This window comes from Clupea harengus, unplaced genomic scaffold (assembly GCF_900700415.2).
Source record: "Clupea harengus unplaced genomic scaffold, Ch_v2.0.2, whole genome shotgun sequence".
In the NCBI taxonomy this organism is placed as follows: Eukaryota; Metazoa; Chordata; class Actinopteri; order Clupeiformes; family Clupeidae; genus Clupea; species Clupea harengus.
This window is the reverse complement of record NW_024879578.1, coordinates 131,493-150,000: the sequence shown is the minus strand read 5'-3', so window position 1 is coordinate 150,000 and position 18,508 is coordinate 131,493. Positions and strand designations below refer to the sequence as shown.

The window sequence follows — 18,508 nt, the reverse complement described above, 5'->3', positions numbered from 1 at the left end:
AAAGCACTTTTGCCGGCTCTGTCCTGTTAATTACGCACTGCCCTACACCCAGCTCAGTGGTAAAGCCTCTCATGATACCACAACACACACACACACCCCACTACACACTCCAAACACAGCACCCCAACACACACACATTTACATTTACATTTAGTCATTTAGCAGACGCTTTTGTCCAAAGCGACGTACAAGGGAGAGAACAGTCAAGCTAAGAGCAATAAAAAAAGCATGGTGTAACAATAAATACTACTTTATATGAGAATTAGAAAAAACAACAACCTAGAAAAGAGGAAAAAGAAGTGCAGGAATATAACTGCTGAAGTGCAAGTTAAGCGCTAGTCAGGTGCCAGTTAGGAGGGGAGGTGCTCTCTGAAGAGTTGGGTCTTCAAAAGCTTCTTGAAGGTAGAGAGGGACGCCCCTGCTCTGGTAGTACTAGGCAGTTCGTTCCACCAACGTGGAACTACAAATGAAAATAGTCTGGATTGCCGTGCTTGCACGGACGGCAGTGCCAAACGACGCTCACTAGACGAGCGCAGCGTCCTGGGTGTAACATTTGCCCTTACAAGAGCATTTAGGTAGGTGGGAGCAGAACCAGTAAGCACTCTGTAGGCAAGCATAAGTGACTTGAACTTAATGCGAGCAGCTACTGGCAGCCAGTGGAGCTCGATGAGTAGCGGGGTGACGTGTGCCCTTTTCGGTTGGTTGAACACCAGACGCGCCGCCGCGTTCTGGATCATCTGTAGTGGTTTCACCACGCAAGCCGGCAGGCCCGTTAGGAGGGCGTTGCAGTAGTCAAGGCGGGAGCTCACCAAGGTTTGCACCAGCACACACACAGACTCCAAACACAGCACACCAATACACACACACACACACCACTACACACTCCAAATACAGCACACAAATACACACACACTCACACCACTACATACTCCAAACACAGCACCCCAACACACACACACACACACACAGACTCCAAACACAGCACACCAATACACACACACTCACTCACACCACAACAGATTCCAAACACAGCACACCAATACACACACACACACCACTACACACTCCAAACACAGCACACCAATACACACACACACTCACACCACTACACACTCCAAACACAGCACCCCAACACACACACACACACACACAGACTCCAAACACAGCACACCAATACACACACACACACACCACTACACACTCCAAATACAGCACACAAATACACACACACTCACACCACTACATACTCCAAACACAGCACACCAACACACACACACACACACTACTACACACTCCAAACACAGCACACCAATACACACACACTCACTCACACCACTACACACTCCAAACACAGCACACCAATACACACACACTCACTCACACCACAACAGATTCCAAACACAGCACACCAATACACACACACACACACCACTACACACTCCAAACACAGCACACCAATACACACATACCACTACACACTCCAAACACAGCACACCAATACACACACACTCACTCACACCACTACAGATTCCAAACACAGCACACCAACACACACACACACACACACCACTACACACTCCAAACACAGCACACCAATACACACACACACACACCACTACACACTCCAAACACAGCACACCAATACACACACACACACACACACACACACACACCACTACACACTCCAAACACAGCACACCAATACACACACACACTCACACCACTACACACTCCAAACACAGCACACCAATACACACACACACACACACACACACCCCACTACACACTCCAAACACAGCACCCCAACACACACACACACACACACAGCTACACATTCCTAACCCAGCACAACAATACACACACACTGACTACATTCCAAATACAGTACGCCAATACACACACACACACACACACACACACAACCTCACATTCCAAAGACACCCAGTGTGTTGTGACGCTCCTGTAAAGGACCAAGAGTTCGCAAATCAATCGGACACGCCCCCCTTTTACAATAGCGTGCAGCCAATTAACCAGCCGCGGGTCTTTTTAAAAGAAGATACCTATTTTTGAGTTTGGGAGAAGAAGAGTGAAGTGGAAGGACGAGAGAGCAGTGCAGAGAAAACGCCAGTTTCATACCAGATCATCCTGCTAACCAGCTGCGTGTGGAAGGAAGGCGAGAGAAAAGACAGTAGGCTATTGGTTTCATTTAGTATTGCTGTGGCCTCAGCCGTGAGCCACTCCGTTGCCCCGGTGCAAATATTTTGTAGTTTCGCCAGGCGACAAACACAAGAAAAGTGAATCTCACAATAGCAACTCTTACTTTAGGAACTTGGAAACCACACGGCCCCGGTGCAAATCCTTCTAGTTTCGCCGCTAAAACCTCCTGAGTTGTGTTTTGTTGGTCATTGTGCCTATGGACTTGATCTTCTGGGCATTATTTTTGTGTTCTCCCCGTTATTTCCCCTGTGTCCCCCTGTACTGGCTGTTTCCAATAAACTCAGTCCATTCACATCTGAGTCGCTTGAAGACCGTGACAATGATGATATGAATTGCTCTCAGGAAACATAGTAGCTCATAGTTGATGCGCTGATGTGAAGTCATAGAGCTGACTTTTTTTTTACACCAATGAACAATTTTGGGTAGAAGTAACCTACTTACATCGCATTATCTATGCTTTCCCAAATAACACATTTGGATGCATCCCCACCCCTTACTGTCCTCTGAGGAGTGTTAAAAATACTTTGTAAACATCTTAATCTTACTTTCTAGATTTCTTAAGAGCTGAACACTTCCCAAATGATTTGGTATTGGAAATGAAAGCCTTGGGCTCATTAATTGCTGTGACCCTGGCACACACACAGACACACAGACACACAGACACACACACACACACACACAAATACACACACACCCATCCATTGGTGTGCATCATTGTGAAGTGTGCAGTGGTAACAGCTACAACAGGCATAACACTCATTGAAGACAGACTACAGACTGAACACACAGAACATATGTCTGTGAATGATCCCAATTCATACAGTTACTGAATTAACCATTAAGACTTACATTTCAGCAAACGTGGTCGAGCTCTGCTTACTGAAGCATGGTCAGTTCTGTAACAGAAACACACGGTCACACTTATACTCTTCTAAAACAGAAAAGATCTGCCATTTTTTTCATTTGAATAGTTAATAGTTAGTAGATAACTACATGATTAAATGATAATTTAAGGAAAGATACATATGTATTCTTGTAAGAAGAATGATATTTCTGATAAATCTAATATAAATGGCTATAGGAGCAATGGTGAATATTTGATTGCATTGAATGCTGCTGTATTTTGCACTGGTGGTCTTAGTTTAATTATGTGAAGGAAGGCAGGCAGGTTAAGATGGACCTTGACCTTTGACACCAGAGAAACAAGGACAAAGGAACAAAGGAATCAGGAAGATGTAGAGTAAATATAGTTCTATATTCCTATTTTGCCTATTTCTTGCCTAATTGGGACTAGTTTTTACCTTTACCAACTGCCTATTCATTGACTAATCCCTTTGCTACCATATCATTTATTTGGACTTTGGATTCCTTTGGAGTCCACTTCCCTGCCTGACCTCTAATCCTCAGATAATGTATCTGTTTAAATTCATATTTGCAATATTGGACACTGTATCAAAGAAGTGACCTACATCTAAGTTGATAAAGTAGCTATTTAAATACATCTTCGAACATACATCACTACACTAGGTATGAAGAAACTGATTTGATCTCACACGAATAATGCAGAAAAGTACAATATTGGGATTTCTTTCTACGCTTACTTAAGCGTCTCCAGTTTACAGTCAGGATCCTCCAGTCTAACAGATAACAGCTTCAGTCCTGATTCTCCGGGATAATTGTAGCTCAGATCCAGCTCTTTTAGGTGGGAGGGGTTTGAAGAAAGAGCTGAAGCCAGACAAATACAACCCTTTTCTGAGATGAGACAATCAGAGAGCCTAAGAGAGAGAGAGAGAGAGAGAGAGAGAGAGAGAGAGAGAGAGAGAGAGAGTAATACAATTTGATATGATCCAAAAACTAGTCAGGGACAGTTCTAAAATGGAAACAGAGATGAAAAATAGTACACACTACTTTGTTCTCCAAGTTAAACTGAAAAATCTCCTTATCAGCATAATATCTCTTCAGTACCTAAACTACTTCATTGTACAGGCAGTCATTACTGAAAAAAATATTTGTATAAAAAATAATACAAATTTAAATATAATAATAATAATTCATTTTATTTGTAATGCACTTTTCATTCAAAAGAATCTCAGAGTGCCAACATATTAGAAACTAACTATAATAATACAATAAAATAAAAATGAATTAACATAAGCATAATAGAAAACCTTTTAACATTTTAACATAAGAAATGCCTTCCTGAATAAAAATGTTTTTAGTCCAGCTTTAAAGGAGTGCAGCGTCTGCGTTTCCATTAGGTGGTCAGGGAGGCTGTTCCATAAGCGTGGCGCTGCCGAGCAAAAGGCCCTGTCGCCCATGGTGCGGAGCTTGGTTTTGGGGACGCAGAGGAGCGAGCTGTTTGAAGACCTGATGAATGAGCTACAGAAACACTTTTAACTAGGACTGATGTTTTCAAAGGAAATGCTCTGGTGCCCTTTAAAATAGTGGTTCTCAACAGGGGGACCAGGGCCCAAAAGGGCAACTCAGGGAGCTGTAAGGGCGGCCTTAAGATGATAGGAAATTATTTAAAACAATGAAATACATGGACATTTGTATGCATAGCTTTTAAAATATACAAACTCATTTATATTCAAAATGAGATTAGAATGAGTCATGAAACATTTGGCCTTCATATTTTGTGTTTTAAGTGAATTGTGGCCCATTATTGAATGCTTCATCACAAAACCAAAGTAATTATTCAACTGACATTAACATGTTAGAACTGAATATTGCTGTTTTCCTGCTGTGTCACATAGGAACTCAACATTTTTGCATCATCTTAATCCGTAACTCATGTTCCTGTGTGCGTTCTCTGCACTCTGTCTCAAACATGGACACCGTTTTCATTAACATTCAAATGGCTTTTTTGAGGATTCAGGTTCTCCAGTATGCATTTGAACTCCTTCCCCAAGAGGTAGTGTCACCACTCCCCTGTATTCTACCATATGACTGACTGGTGTAAATGGCAGCACCTTCTTACTGTTAAGTAGGCCATTCTCTGAGCAACAAGGTTTGATGGTGTCTCCATGCTGACAACACCAACCTTAATGTCTGCAGTTTGCAGTGGTGACTAGACAGTCCCTAAGAGAGAAGCTGAACTCCAGAATCTCGTAATTAATAACATATTTAATAATAAACAGCAGTAATTTCAGCAGTGGTGCTAATTCAAAGGCTCTCTCTTTCTGTCATCTTGGCTTAAGCTGAACTAAACATGCCACCGTCTGGCTAGTGACTTTGGGCTTTTTAGGGAGGGGTACAAGAGGTGCGTTGGATTTTATAACACAAAAACGAGAGCATCATGAGAGAATCATCATCATCAGAGAATGGCTATGCATGGCCTTTTAAGAGAATGGCCAGCTACGCATGGTCTTTTGGAATGCCTTATCCCACGTCAATCTACAATAAAAAATAATATATTGCGGTAATATGCTTGAATTATCATTTAATATGTCTGCTTTCATGAAACATAGACTATTGTGTTGCCTACAGGATCGCCTTACCCCATGTCAATCTACAATTTAAGACAGACCAAGAAATTAGTCTAATATGCTTGAATTATCATTAAATATGCCGTATTTTCATATCATGTCATGAGAAAATCTAAATCTCACACCTTGTGAGCAGAATTTGTTATTGGAGAATTCTCTACTATAGAGGATTTGAACAGCTGTAGAATGGTAGCCTAGGCTTTCTATCTAGGTTAGTCTAGGTTGCAACTTCCAAAGACTTACACATGAAGTAGCCTAAGCCTTTTTCAATTCAGAGTTTGTGTAAAAAAAACTAAGAATCTCCTTTACATGCTGTTTTTAAAAGGCCGGTTTAAATGAAAAATGCTGTGGGGTGCAATTATGTCTTTCTTTTGCACTATTATAACTATGTATAAACACTATAATAACACCTCTGGATGATAAAAACATAACCTACATTTAGGTAATTCCCCTTAAAAGGCCTTTGTCCCTCTTCCAGGCAAAATAATACAGGTGCCAGTAACGCTAAAACGAATGCACCAGTCCTGCTATAAATCTTGTCTTCATGATTTGTTTAAAGTAATATGGAAAGCTGTTGATCCAGTGTATTCATTTTGGAGGCTGCAGTTTGAGGTGCTGTTGAATTATATTGCATTGCAGGCCAGTGTTAATTTTGGCAGCTATTTTAGATTTAGTTTTAGTCATTTTTATCCTCCTTAGTTTTAGTCTAGTTTTCGTCGACGAAAGCTCAGAACATTTTAGTCTAGTTTTAGTCGACGAAGTCTCATTACATTTTAGTCTAGTTTTAGTCACATTTAAAAGTCTATCTTATAGCCACATTAAACTCCTTTCCTTCCCTTCTCAGGCCCGGGGACCCCTTGTGTTTACAACTGCATAATAGTCAAGCTTGCAGTACTTAAACTGTGGATGCAATTAGTCTCTAAGATACAGATCTCCTAGTATATGATTACAGCTGAATTCCAATGAATTCAATGTAAATAATAATTTTAAGGCAATACTTAATTAAAAGTATTATCAATAAAATATAAGAGAATAACAAGTCTAGATTTTGAAGATTCAAATGATGTGATAACACAATACAACTACTATGTCTACCTGGCCTTAGTTAAATCAAACACATATCCTCCATATGAATTGCTGTGCAATCTGATAACCAACATATTTAGCTAGACGGATAGTTTGAGAGTTGAAAGTAGTGCCAATGATAATAACAATTGCATAAATAGACAAGGATATGTAAACCAATCACATATTAATACATTTTTTCTTGAATAATGTCATGCGTGGCCTGTCCTATAGTCCATTCTGCAATGCGTTTACTAGCCAGTTATCGATAGCTAGTATAACTTAGCTAGCTATCGATAGCTAGTATAACTTAGCTATGCTACCTCATAGTTAGCTAACGTTAGCTAGCTAAAAGTTTTGGAACTCATTTGCCAAGCCAAACGGGAGGTTTCAATCGAAAATGACTAGCTAGTTATCCAAGCTGACACAACCTATACACTCGACTGCCCCTTTGAAGTTAACTTAACGTTGGCTAATATATTCGAATAACTAGTTAACATTAGCTAATTATCATTGACAGTTACTAGCTAATTTACCTAGGCAAATGGCAGGGTTGTCTTGTGCGCTTTCAGGTGCCTCTTGTTGTGTTCTTCCCACCTATTTTGAAGCCACAAGGTTTCTCTCCGGTTATTGCGGTGCATTGTGTTTTATTTTCTGTCAAGTTATAATTAAAGACTGTCCAGATATCTATTCTTATTTTTCTTCCAGTACCGAGTGCCTGAACTTCAGCCATCATGACGTTTGTTAGGGCGTCACTTGCATGTGGAGGAGGGATAGATACAGGACCGGGCAACATTCAACCAATCATGTGCATACAAGTTTAGAAGAAAAAAAAAATTGTGACCAACATTTTCGTCTCGTCTCGTCAACGAAAGTTAAAATAGATTTAGTCATAGTTTTTATTTAGAAAGATCCGTTTTCGTCACGTCTTAGTCTCGTTTTAGTCACGGGAAAAAGGTCGTTAACGAATATTTTTCGTCATAGTTTTCGTCAACGAAATTAACACTGTTGCAGGCCTACTTACACTTGTTTCTATTAATTTGACCAGCCTATTTCAATCAGTGAGGCTAAAAATTCAATACAGCTTAATTTAGGGGGGCACTGTGGCGCAAGCAGTAGCCCCGACCACATTCGAGCTTGACGCCCATGGAGGACACGGGTTCGAATCCGGCCCGATGTCATTTCTCCTGTCCACTCCCCAGCTCTTCTCCCTCTCATTTCCTGTCCCACTCTTCACTGCACTATCGATTAAAGGCACAAAAAGCCCCCCCAAAAAAAAAAAAATACACTTTAACAAAACCACAAACTACATCCTTCAAAATGATGGCATAGTTGAATTGGCACCTCACATAAAGTTAACATTAGAATAATCATGAAGGGGGATTTATTGAAGGGCTGTTGCACTAGACTGCATTAGTTTTCACTAAGTGTACATGATCAACTGGCAACTGAGTGTGTTCTCATGGTTAAATGCAAATCCATTAAAACTTGTATAGAGGCTATAAGTATTGTTGACAGCAACATTGTTTCATATCACGATGAAACCGTTTTTGAGAAAATATCAGGGCAGAATTATTCCATTCCATTCCATTTGGATACAGTATTCTTGCTGTTTGCCTGGCCACATTTGCATTCATGCCATTTTAAAAGTTAATTCAGACGCACAATGTCAGCTTCAATGGTTTTTCAGCCCTAATAAGTGACCAGAAGATGTCACTATTGCAATACATTTCTATGTTCGAGTCACAGAATACCTTTTAATAGTGCACCTCTGTGGATCTGTACTGGTTCCTCCCGCCTCCTCCCCCATCCTCCATCCTTCATTCTCAAAATATACTGATAGTATTTTTAGAATATAGTATGCGGAAATATTCAACACTATACTATTTTGATACAAATTACATAACCATTTTATAAGGCCAATCAAATACAAATGACTAAATACTATTCTGCATTTTAAATAGATATTATAATTACATCTAGTAATACTGCCCATCCCTGGTATATTCACCTTTTATGATAAGGGATCACCTAAAGTGCTCTATATAACCAGTAAACTGTCTAGCCTTTTGCTGTTAATCGTGTCACATTATCTCTGCCTCGCCAATGTTTGTCTGTTTTCCATCTGCAGTACATATGAGAGCTACACTCTTGCATGTTATCCCATCAACTGTAGAGGTATCTGAATAGGCTGAAATGAACCAATCTTAGTTGTGCAAGTGTAGATAAGTTGGTAAATGGATCTGTTTTAGTCCCACAGCTGTGTTCTGCTTATACCACCGCCTTTCATACACAAACAACTGATACATTTAATGTTGAAAAAACTCATGACCTTTACCACACACAACTCTCCCTGCTGGTCTATGTAGGGGCAGCCCCCCTACCCACTTCTCTCCCTGCTGGTCTATGTAGGGGCAGTGCCTCTTCCTACACTATCTTTCCAACTAAAGGGAACCTTTCTGAGGTGTATATATACGGACCCATACGTCTGCTCACTCTGGGAGAAGCACCTTCTACCTAATGGTGAATCGCCTTTTGCTGTACCTTTAATCGTGTCACCTTATCTCTGCCTCGCCCATTGGTTCTCTTGTTCCATCTGCAATAAATATGGAAGCTACACTTGATCTGAAGTCACTGTCCAATTGTCCATCTAGATCCATTTGTAACTTTTATTCGACCTAAGTCCTTTGCTGTCTAGTTTTGCTAATTAGTAGTGTCAAATGGGAAATGTTGAGAGCACGGTACTGTTACCTTTTCACTATTATTCCACTTACCACCTTTGGTGGATGGTTGTTTGGGTGGTTAAAGCCGCTGTGTGATAAACTGATACTTATCGCTATGATGAGCAGATTACCGATGTATCTTCTCAATACTCTAATTACTTGTAAATTGTTACTAGATGAGAATGGTCCTGACTAAATTGAAAATGCATCAGTTCCCATAGATTTATCATCCTCCATTTTAGGAGTTGGAGGGATAGGAAAAAACAGGATTTATCTAATAGTGTGCATTCAGAAAGTCTGTATAACAGCATAATAAAAGACTAAATATTACTTTAAAATGAAAGGTGATGCTGTTCACAAAGTGTCCTGAGAAATCAATAGAAATGAAAGGATAGAGGCAAATAAAAGTGGTGCTGAGTTGTCCTCACAGTTTCCAGCGTACTACTAATATAAATCATAGTTAAGGGCTACAGAAATAATCAAAAAATTCATGAGAATAAGGACATGTATAACACCAACCTTAATGTCTGCAGTTTGCAGTGGGGACTAGACAATCCATTAGAGAGAAGTTGAACTCCAGAATCTCCCAGGTCATTGTTACACAGATCCAGCTCTGTCAGGGAGTTTGGTGACTGTAGAACTGTAGCCACAATTCCACAGGACTTATCTGTAAGTGTGCATTCAGCAAGTCTGCAAAACATAGTGACAAAAGACAAAATATTAATCTGGAATTAAAAAAAAGCAATGCCTTTCTGAAGGTGTCCTGTAATGGCGTACTAAAACACAAACAGGATCTACCCCTATATTGCCACAGTCCTCACAGTTCCCTCATATAAATGTCCACAGCAGTCTGTAAAAAGGAGTAACACACACCTCACATTCCTCTACAGCAGGGGTTTTCAACTGGTTTTGTCCCAGGGACCACCATTCTGACCAGAAAGTAATCCGCGGCCCACTGATGTGCCAGTGATTCCCAAAACATTTTACAGTCCCGTACCCTTCTTTTTCATGTTTGTAACCGCCGCCACGCCCCCTCCGCCCGCACACATATTCTGCCAATAATACTTGTCAGTGTAATTTCTTTGCTGAATATGGGTCTACATCAGTATTTTGGGCAATGCAGAAAAGCAGAAACTCTGAGAGGGATGAGAGACTCAAAATGAACAGGTATGAATTGAATTAGAATCTTATGTGAAGGGAAGCAGAAAAAAAGATATACTGTTAAAAGTCAGCAACATTAGCAGAGTCTGGTTATCAATATATTTTACATTTACATTTAGCAGATGCTTTTATCCAGAGCGACATACTACGTTTATATAACAATATAAATCATATTTAAGGGTTACATAAATAGTCCTCACAGTTCCCTCATATAAATGTCCACAGCAGCCTGTAAAAAGGAGTAACACACAACTCACATTCCTCTACAGGTCTCAGTTCATTGATGTGTACACTACTTTAGTATGTTTTCCCAACAATCCTTAAGTTTTAAAAATGAACTTCTAAATTTAACATGACATTCATGACATATATTGTTACATGAAGAGCTTCAACCCCTGTCATGCCACTACACCAGAGGTCGCCAACCTGTCGATTGCGATCGACGTGTCGATCTCGAAGACCTTCCCTGTCGATCTCCAAATTATTTATTTTTTCAAATACAGAAAAAAAAAAAAAAAAATTGAACATTTTCTGAAGTGTCTTCTGAAATGTTTTCTAACGGACTTCGGAAGACCAACGTCAGAAAAGATCTCCGCCTAATTCATGAACGCCAGCTATTTAAATCTGAGGATGTCCGTAGAGTTGATATGAACGTAATCACCAACGATTTTTCACAAATTCAGGCCTTCCCACTAAATGCCCCTTCTAAAGCAGCTTGCACACTGCCAAGTCAAACGCCAACATTCTTCAACAAACGCCAACCAACACCGACAGTTGGGTCAGTGTGCGCCAGCAGTTGGTGTTTGTTGGTCATTGTCAGGTACTGTCGGAAGAGTTCAACATGTTCAGTCGGATTGGGTAAAGTTGCAGAATGTCTGACCAATGTAGAGAGATTTCCAACAGTCTGACAGCTCGCAACTAGGCTCAACTCGCGTGCATAACATCCTTGGATGTCGTTGTTATCTTGATTATCGGCCAGTTTGTTAAATAAACCGATATCCTAAGTCTATTTATAGATTAACGTTATGTATTAGCTTACCCAAATGAACGGTTTTCGAGACAGATATTTGTCGACGACTCGTTTAACACTGCAACGTGTTTCTAAATATTAATATTAATGTTAAAGGTGACATTACATGAGTACGTTTGCGCTTATGTTAGTTATCTGCCACTCCCACTTCATTCCAATTACCGTGTTGGTTTTCGAAATATTAATATGCACGCATACTGTCCTATTAAAAGTTTTGGCACCCTCTGAGGCTGCATGATAATTTACTCTGTCTTCACCAAAAAAAGATCACAGTGGTATATTATTCATTTTCTATTTAACACTGAGTACTGGGGTGTTTTCCAGACAAAGATATTTAGTGTAGCAGTATTTGAAATTAAATCAAATGTGAAAAATAGGCTGTGCAAATATTTAGGCACCCTAATCATTTTCATGATTTGAATACCTATAACTACTCAATACTGAATAATTGCAACACATAATTAGTCTGATTAGCTTGTTAAGCCTTCAATTCCATAGAAAGGTGCATTCAATCATTAGAAAAACTATCTAAGGTAGCCAATTGCAAGATGTGCTTCTCCTTGATTCTCCTCTGAAGAGTGGCAACATGGGGGCCTCAAAACAACTGTCAAATGATCTGAAAACAAAGATTGTCAGTGTTGTGTTGTAACTTGAGTTGATAAATAAAGCAGTTCATATCCAGCCTGCTCATTTCAAATGTGTTTTTTCTTGTTCATATTGTGTGCGGTTAACAAATATTTTCCTTTTTATGTTGCACTGAAATTAAGTGATTTAGTGTGTTCTTGGTCACATCAATTTGAAAGCTGGACCAAAGTGTTTAATTTCACTCAATTACAATTAGGCTAAATAAAAAGTTAATTTGTAAGTACAGTCTGGACAGTCTTTTTCTCTCAACGCCTCAATAGGTAGATCTTGCCTGTCACCAAGGCAGAGTTTGTGATCTTTGGCCAAAAAAGTTTGGTGACCACTGCACTACACAGTTAATTCATGTGTACAATACACCTACACACTAGTGGTGTAGAGAGACGCCATTATCTGCATCTGTTGAACCAATAACATGATCTATCATTCAGATAGAAGAACAGGGTTTATACCTGAAGTTATGTAGAATCGAGCAAGCTTTGCATCTTCTATGCTAATATTCATTTACAATGCAATTGTTGTGCTCTCAAAACATCAACTTGATTTAATATTAGCATATTACTAATTATGAAATATATTTCTCATACTGTTCTTTTCATCTCTCTCTTTGTACCCCCCCCCCCCCTTCTAACTGGTGAACATGGAATAATAAGAAACAACTAAAAAGGTTTGCCATTGGACCCTAAGTCAGAATTCCGTTCTATTCCAGAACTCCATTATGGCTGATGGCTACATACAGAAAATAGCAGTTGTTTCCATCACATATTTTTTTCTTTCCTCATTAACATATATATATATAGATATATCCCTAATACTCACACACACACACACACACACAAACAAACACACACACACATATAAATGCAAAAAAAAAAAATTTCCTTCACTGATAGTTACCATGGCATAACACTATTCACCACATAGTGTGTCTATGTTCTGTATGTAGCCATACTACCAGATACTTACACCTACATACTTTTTCACAGTAGGCCTTACAAAGAGTCAGGCTACAGGCCTCTTTGTAGATCAGGTGAGATAAAATCAACAGAAACACCTATCAAGAGTTAGTGCTATTTTTACATTTACTTCTGATTAATTACAACATTCTTAATGGCTGAATGCCTAAAGGAACCTATTCATTCCCTTTCTGCAGTGAAAAGAAAAATAAGGGTCCACAATTATTGTGAAATCTTGTTGATAATTTAGATCAACCTCCAATCATTTTACACTCCTCCCTTCCATGCTCCTTAGGCAATGTGTTGATTGGCTGGGAAAGTGCCTGGTTCAGTCAGATCCACTATGTTTGTTTCACATTTACAGAGCCAGGACTGTGCACAAACACTGGAGTATATTTTGAGCCTGTTCACACAAAGAACCGGCTGCTAAAGCATTGAGGAACAATTCACTGAATTTGACCAAAAAGATCTGGCGTCAGACATTTAATCAGTCAGATGGATTAGTCATTTTTGTGATTTGATCACTCTATAGAACATTTTATTTCACACCCAAGTACAGTGATGTAGGCAGGGTAAGATGTTCACTGGTACATTTACAAGAAAATGTATTTCTGTAGCCCTTAACTAACAATCAGAAAATGAATGACAATAAGGACATGTATAACACCAACCTTAATGTCTGCAGTTTGCAGTGGGGACTAGACAGTCCGTTAGAGAGAAGCTGAAATCCAGAATCTCCCAGGTCACTGTTACACAGGTCCAGCTCTGTCAGGGAGTTTGGTGACTGTAGAACAGTAGCCACAATTCCACAGGACTTATCTGTGAGAGTACATTCAGCAAGTCTGCAAAACATAGTGACAAAAGACAAAATAAAATACAAACATGGTCTACCCCTATATTGCCACAGTCCTCACAGTTCCCTCATATAAATGTCCACAGCAGCCTGTAAAAAGGAGTAACACACAACTGACATTCCTCTACAGGTCTCAGTTAATTGATGTGTACACTACTTTAGTATGTTTTCCCAACAATCCTTAAGTTTTAAAAATGAACTTCTAAATTTAACTTGACATTCATGACATATATTGTTACATGAAGAGCTTCGACCCCTGTCATGCCACTACACAGTTCATTCATGTGCACAATACACCTACACACTAGTGGTGTAGAGAGACGCCATTATCTGCATCTGTTGAACCAATAACATTATCTATCATTCAGATAGAAGAACAGGGTTTATACCTGAAGTTATGTAGAATCGAGCAAGCTTTGCATCTTCTATGCTAATATTCATTTACAATGCAATTGTTGTGCTCTCAAAACATCATCATCATACTGCTCTTTTCATCTCTCTCTTTGTACCCCCCCCCCCCGCCTTCTAACTGGTGAACATGGAATAATAATAACAACTAAAAAAGTTTGCCATTGGACCCTAAGTCAGAATTCCGTTCTATTCCAGAACTCCATTATGGCTGATGGCTACATACAGAAAATAGCAGTTGTTTCCATCGCATTATTTTTGCCTTTCCTCATTAACATATATATAGATATATCCCTAATACTCTCTCACACACACACACACACACACACACACAAACAAACACAACACTGGAGTATATTTTGAGCCTGTTCACACAAAGAACAGGCTGCTAAAGCATTGAGGAACAATTCACTGAATTTGACCAAAAAGATCTGGCGTCAGACATTTAATCAGTCAGATGGATTAGTTATTTTTGTGATTTGACCACTCTATAGAAAATTTTATTTCACACCCAAGTACAGTGATGTAGGCAGGGTAAGATGTTCACTGGTACATTTACAAGAAAATGTGATGTGAACAGTTCCACTGTTATGTTGTCATGGTTATTATGAGCTCAACTCTAGTACTTAATAATTAATCTATTTCCTATATTTTTCATAAAATGTCTGTAATGTTTTTCAAATATAATTGTATCTGAACTACTCTTATATAACAACATAAATCATAGTTAAGGGCTACATAAATAATCAGAAAATGAATGACAATAAGGACATGTATAACACCAACCTTAATGTCTGCAGTTTGCAGTGGGGACTAGACAGTCCGTTAGAGAGAAGCTGAAATCCAGAATCTCCCAGGTCACTGTTACACAGGTCCAGCTCTGTCAGGGAGTTTGGTGACTGTAGAACAGTAGCCACAATTCCAAAGGACTTATCTGTGAGTTTGCATTCAGCAAGTCTGCAAAACATAGTGACACATTAGATTAGATTAGATTAGATTAGATTCAACTTTATTGTCATTGCACAGAGTACAGGTACTGAGGCAACGAAATGCAGTTAGCATCTAACCAGAAGTGCAAAGTAGAAGAGTGCAGAGTATGTGCAAATGGTTATATAAATATAGATAAGTATGGTATATACAGTATGACATAAGATATAAGTGGTATGAGCAGTAAGAACATGAGCAGCAATAAAGGTGATTAGTGCAGATGTGATATAGATATGTGTAAAGTGCAGATGAAGTACAGGTGAAGGTGGCAGTAGAGGTTATGAGGTAGGAGACATGATAAGATATAAGTACGATGAATATGGATGACAACAATTTAACATAAATAGATATATACAATGAACAATTTAGTGCAAATGTTCAGTGGCTGGAGGTAGGTGTGTGGCAGTCAAGCCAGGGTAGAGAGGGGAATACAGGAAGGAGTGTGAGGGGGTAGCCAGGGGGAACTATCACCGTGGTGCAGAGTTCAGCAGGGTGACAGCCGCAGGGAAGAAGCTGTTCCTGAGCCTGCTGGTCTGGGAACGGAGGGCCCTGTAGCGCCTCCCTGAGGGGAGGAGGGCAAACAGTCTGTGGTTGGGATGGGAGCTGTCCTTCTCGATGCTGCGCGCCTTCCGCAGACATCTCTTGCGCTGGACAGCATCGATGGTGGGGAGTGGGGAGTGGGGAGCCAGTGATGCGTTGGGCAGTTTTCACTACCCTCTGGAGTGTTTTGCGGTCCGCAACAGAGCAGCTGCCTAACCAGACTGAGATGCAGTTGGTGAGGATGCTCTCAATGGTGCAGCGGTAGAAGTTCGCCAGTATCTGAGGAGACAGATGGGCCTTCTTCAATCTCCTCAGAAAGAAGAGACGCTGGTGAGCCTTCTTGACTATGGTTGAGGTGTTGAGGGTCCAAGAGAGGTCCTCGGAGATGTGGACACCCAGGAATTTAAAGCTGGCGACACGCTCCACCTCCGTCCCGTTGATACAGATCGGGGTGTGTGCGCCACCTTTGGTCCTCCTGAAGTCCACAATGAGCTCCTTGGTCTTCTTGGTGTTGAGAGCCAGGTTGTTATTGGCACACCACTCTGCCAGGTGCTGAACCTCCTCCCTGTAGGCCGACTCATCGTTGTTGCTGATGAGGCCAATCACCGTTGTGTCGTCTGCAAACTTTACAATGGTATTAGAACCATGTACAGCTGTGCAGTCGTGGGTGAAGAGGGAGTAGAGGAGAGGGCTCAGCACGCAGCCCTGTGGGACACCAGTGTTCAGGATGAGGGTTGAGGAGGTGTTGTTGTCTAACCTGACAGACTGGGGTCTGTTGGTTAGGAAGTCCAGAATCCAGTTTCTGAGGGAGGTGTTGATGCCTAGATCACTGAGTTTAGTGATCAGTTTGGAGGGGATTATGGTGTTAAATGCAGAGCTGAAGTCTATGAACAACAGTCTCGCATATGTGTTACTGTTGTCCAGGTGGGAAAGGGCGGAGTGTAGTGCCGTGGAGATGGCATCCTCCGTGCTCCTGTTCTGGCGGTAGGCGAATTGGAGGGGGTCCGGTGTGGGTGGTAGGCATATGACATAATAGTAATCTGGAATTACAAAAAAGCAATACCTTTCTGAAGGTGTCCTGATAAATCATTATAATGAAAGGTTAAATATTCCATTTACATTACATTTAGTCATTTAGCAGACACTTTTATCCAAAGTGACGTACAAGGGACAGAACAATCAAGCTACGAGCAATAGAACCTAGTGTAACAATAAATACTATTTTACATAAGAAACAGAAAAAAGCTCTGGTAGTGCTAGGCAGCTCGTTCCACTAACGCGGAATCGAAGTCAGCAAAGAGAAAATGGAGGCGTTATAACGACTCGTACCTCCAGTATGGGTTCACTTGATGTGGCGAGGTAACGTGCCCCACACCAGTATGCCTGGTCTGCAGGGAGACGTTGGCTAATGCAGCCATGGTGCCTAGCAAGTTGGCAAGGCACCTGGAGACCAAGCACCCGGCACACCAGAACAAAGATATTGAATATTTCAAAAGGCCTAAAACACAGAATATCACACAGAGCAAACGTATGCTTTCTACCGTGCGTGTGTGTGAGAAGGCACAAAAGGCTAGTTTTTTAGTTGCCGAGTTGCTGGCTAAATCTAAAAAGCCACACACGTTAGCAGAGTCGCTCATATTACCAGCCTGCAAAAAAATGGTTGAGGTAATGCTAGGGCCAGATGCTGCAAAATAAATTGATAAAATCCCCCTCTCTGATAACACGATCAAACGTCGCATTGATGACATGTCGGAGGACATGGAATCTGTGCTGAATGAGAAACTACGGCAAAGGGGGAAATTTGCGCTTCAAATAGACAAGTCCACTGATGCTAGTGGCCTTTGCCAGCTGATAGCTAACGTGAGATACGTGGATGAGGACAAATTTACAGAGAACTTTTTATTTTGCAAAGAACTGGACAACCATGCTACCGGAGATGAGATATTCAGGGTGACAGACGAGTACTTGACGAATCATGATCTCAGTTGGGATATGTGCGTAGGTGTTTGCACTGACGGGCGGCCTCGATGACCGGTCGGGTCAAAGGCTTCGTAACAAAAGCCAAGCAGAAGAATCCTACCATGGTAGCGACGCATTGCATGTTGCATCGGGAGGCTCTAACTGCAAAAACGATGCCTCCAGACCTGACAGATGTTTTGAATGAGGTCGTAAAAATAGTTAATTACGGTAAGTCACGTCCCCTTCAAACACGATTATTCACTACCCTCTGCAGTGAAATGGGTTCAGAACATCAGGGTCTCTTACTGCACACAGAAGTCAGGTGGTTATCGAGGGGGAGAACCCTGGCCTGTGTTTATGAACTAAGAGAAGAGTTGCAGGCATTTGCGAGGGACCATGACCTTCCTTTCAAAGACTTTTGGTGGCTTCAACTCGCTTACTTAGCTGACATTTTTGCCCACATGAATGAGCTAAATGCG

At 40.7% G+C, this 18,508-nt stretch overlaps 1 protein-coding gene across 1 annotated transcript in view; it reads right to left on the bottom strand.

Annotated features, from left to right (window-relative positions):
* Window positions 1–18,508, bottom strand: part of LOC122129002 (NLR family CARD domain-containing protein 3-like) — a 30,367-nt gene that overhangs the window by 5,097 nt on the left and 6,762 nt on the right. Inside the window, exon 2 of the mRNA XM_042704052.1 lies at window positions 15,464–15,500. Within this exon, the coding sequence (XP_042559986.1) occupies window positions 15,464–15,500 (37 nt within the window). The remainder of the gene's footprint in view (window positions 1–15,463; window positions 15,501–18,508) is intronic.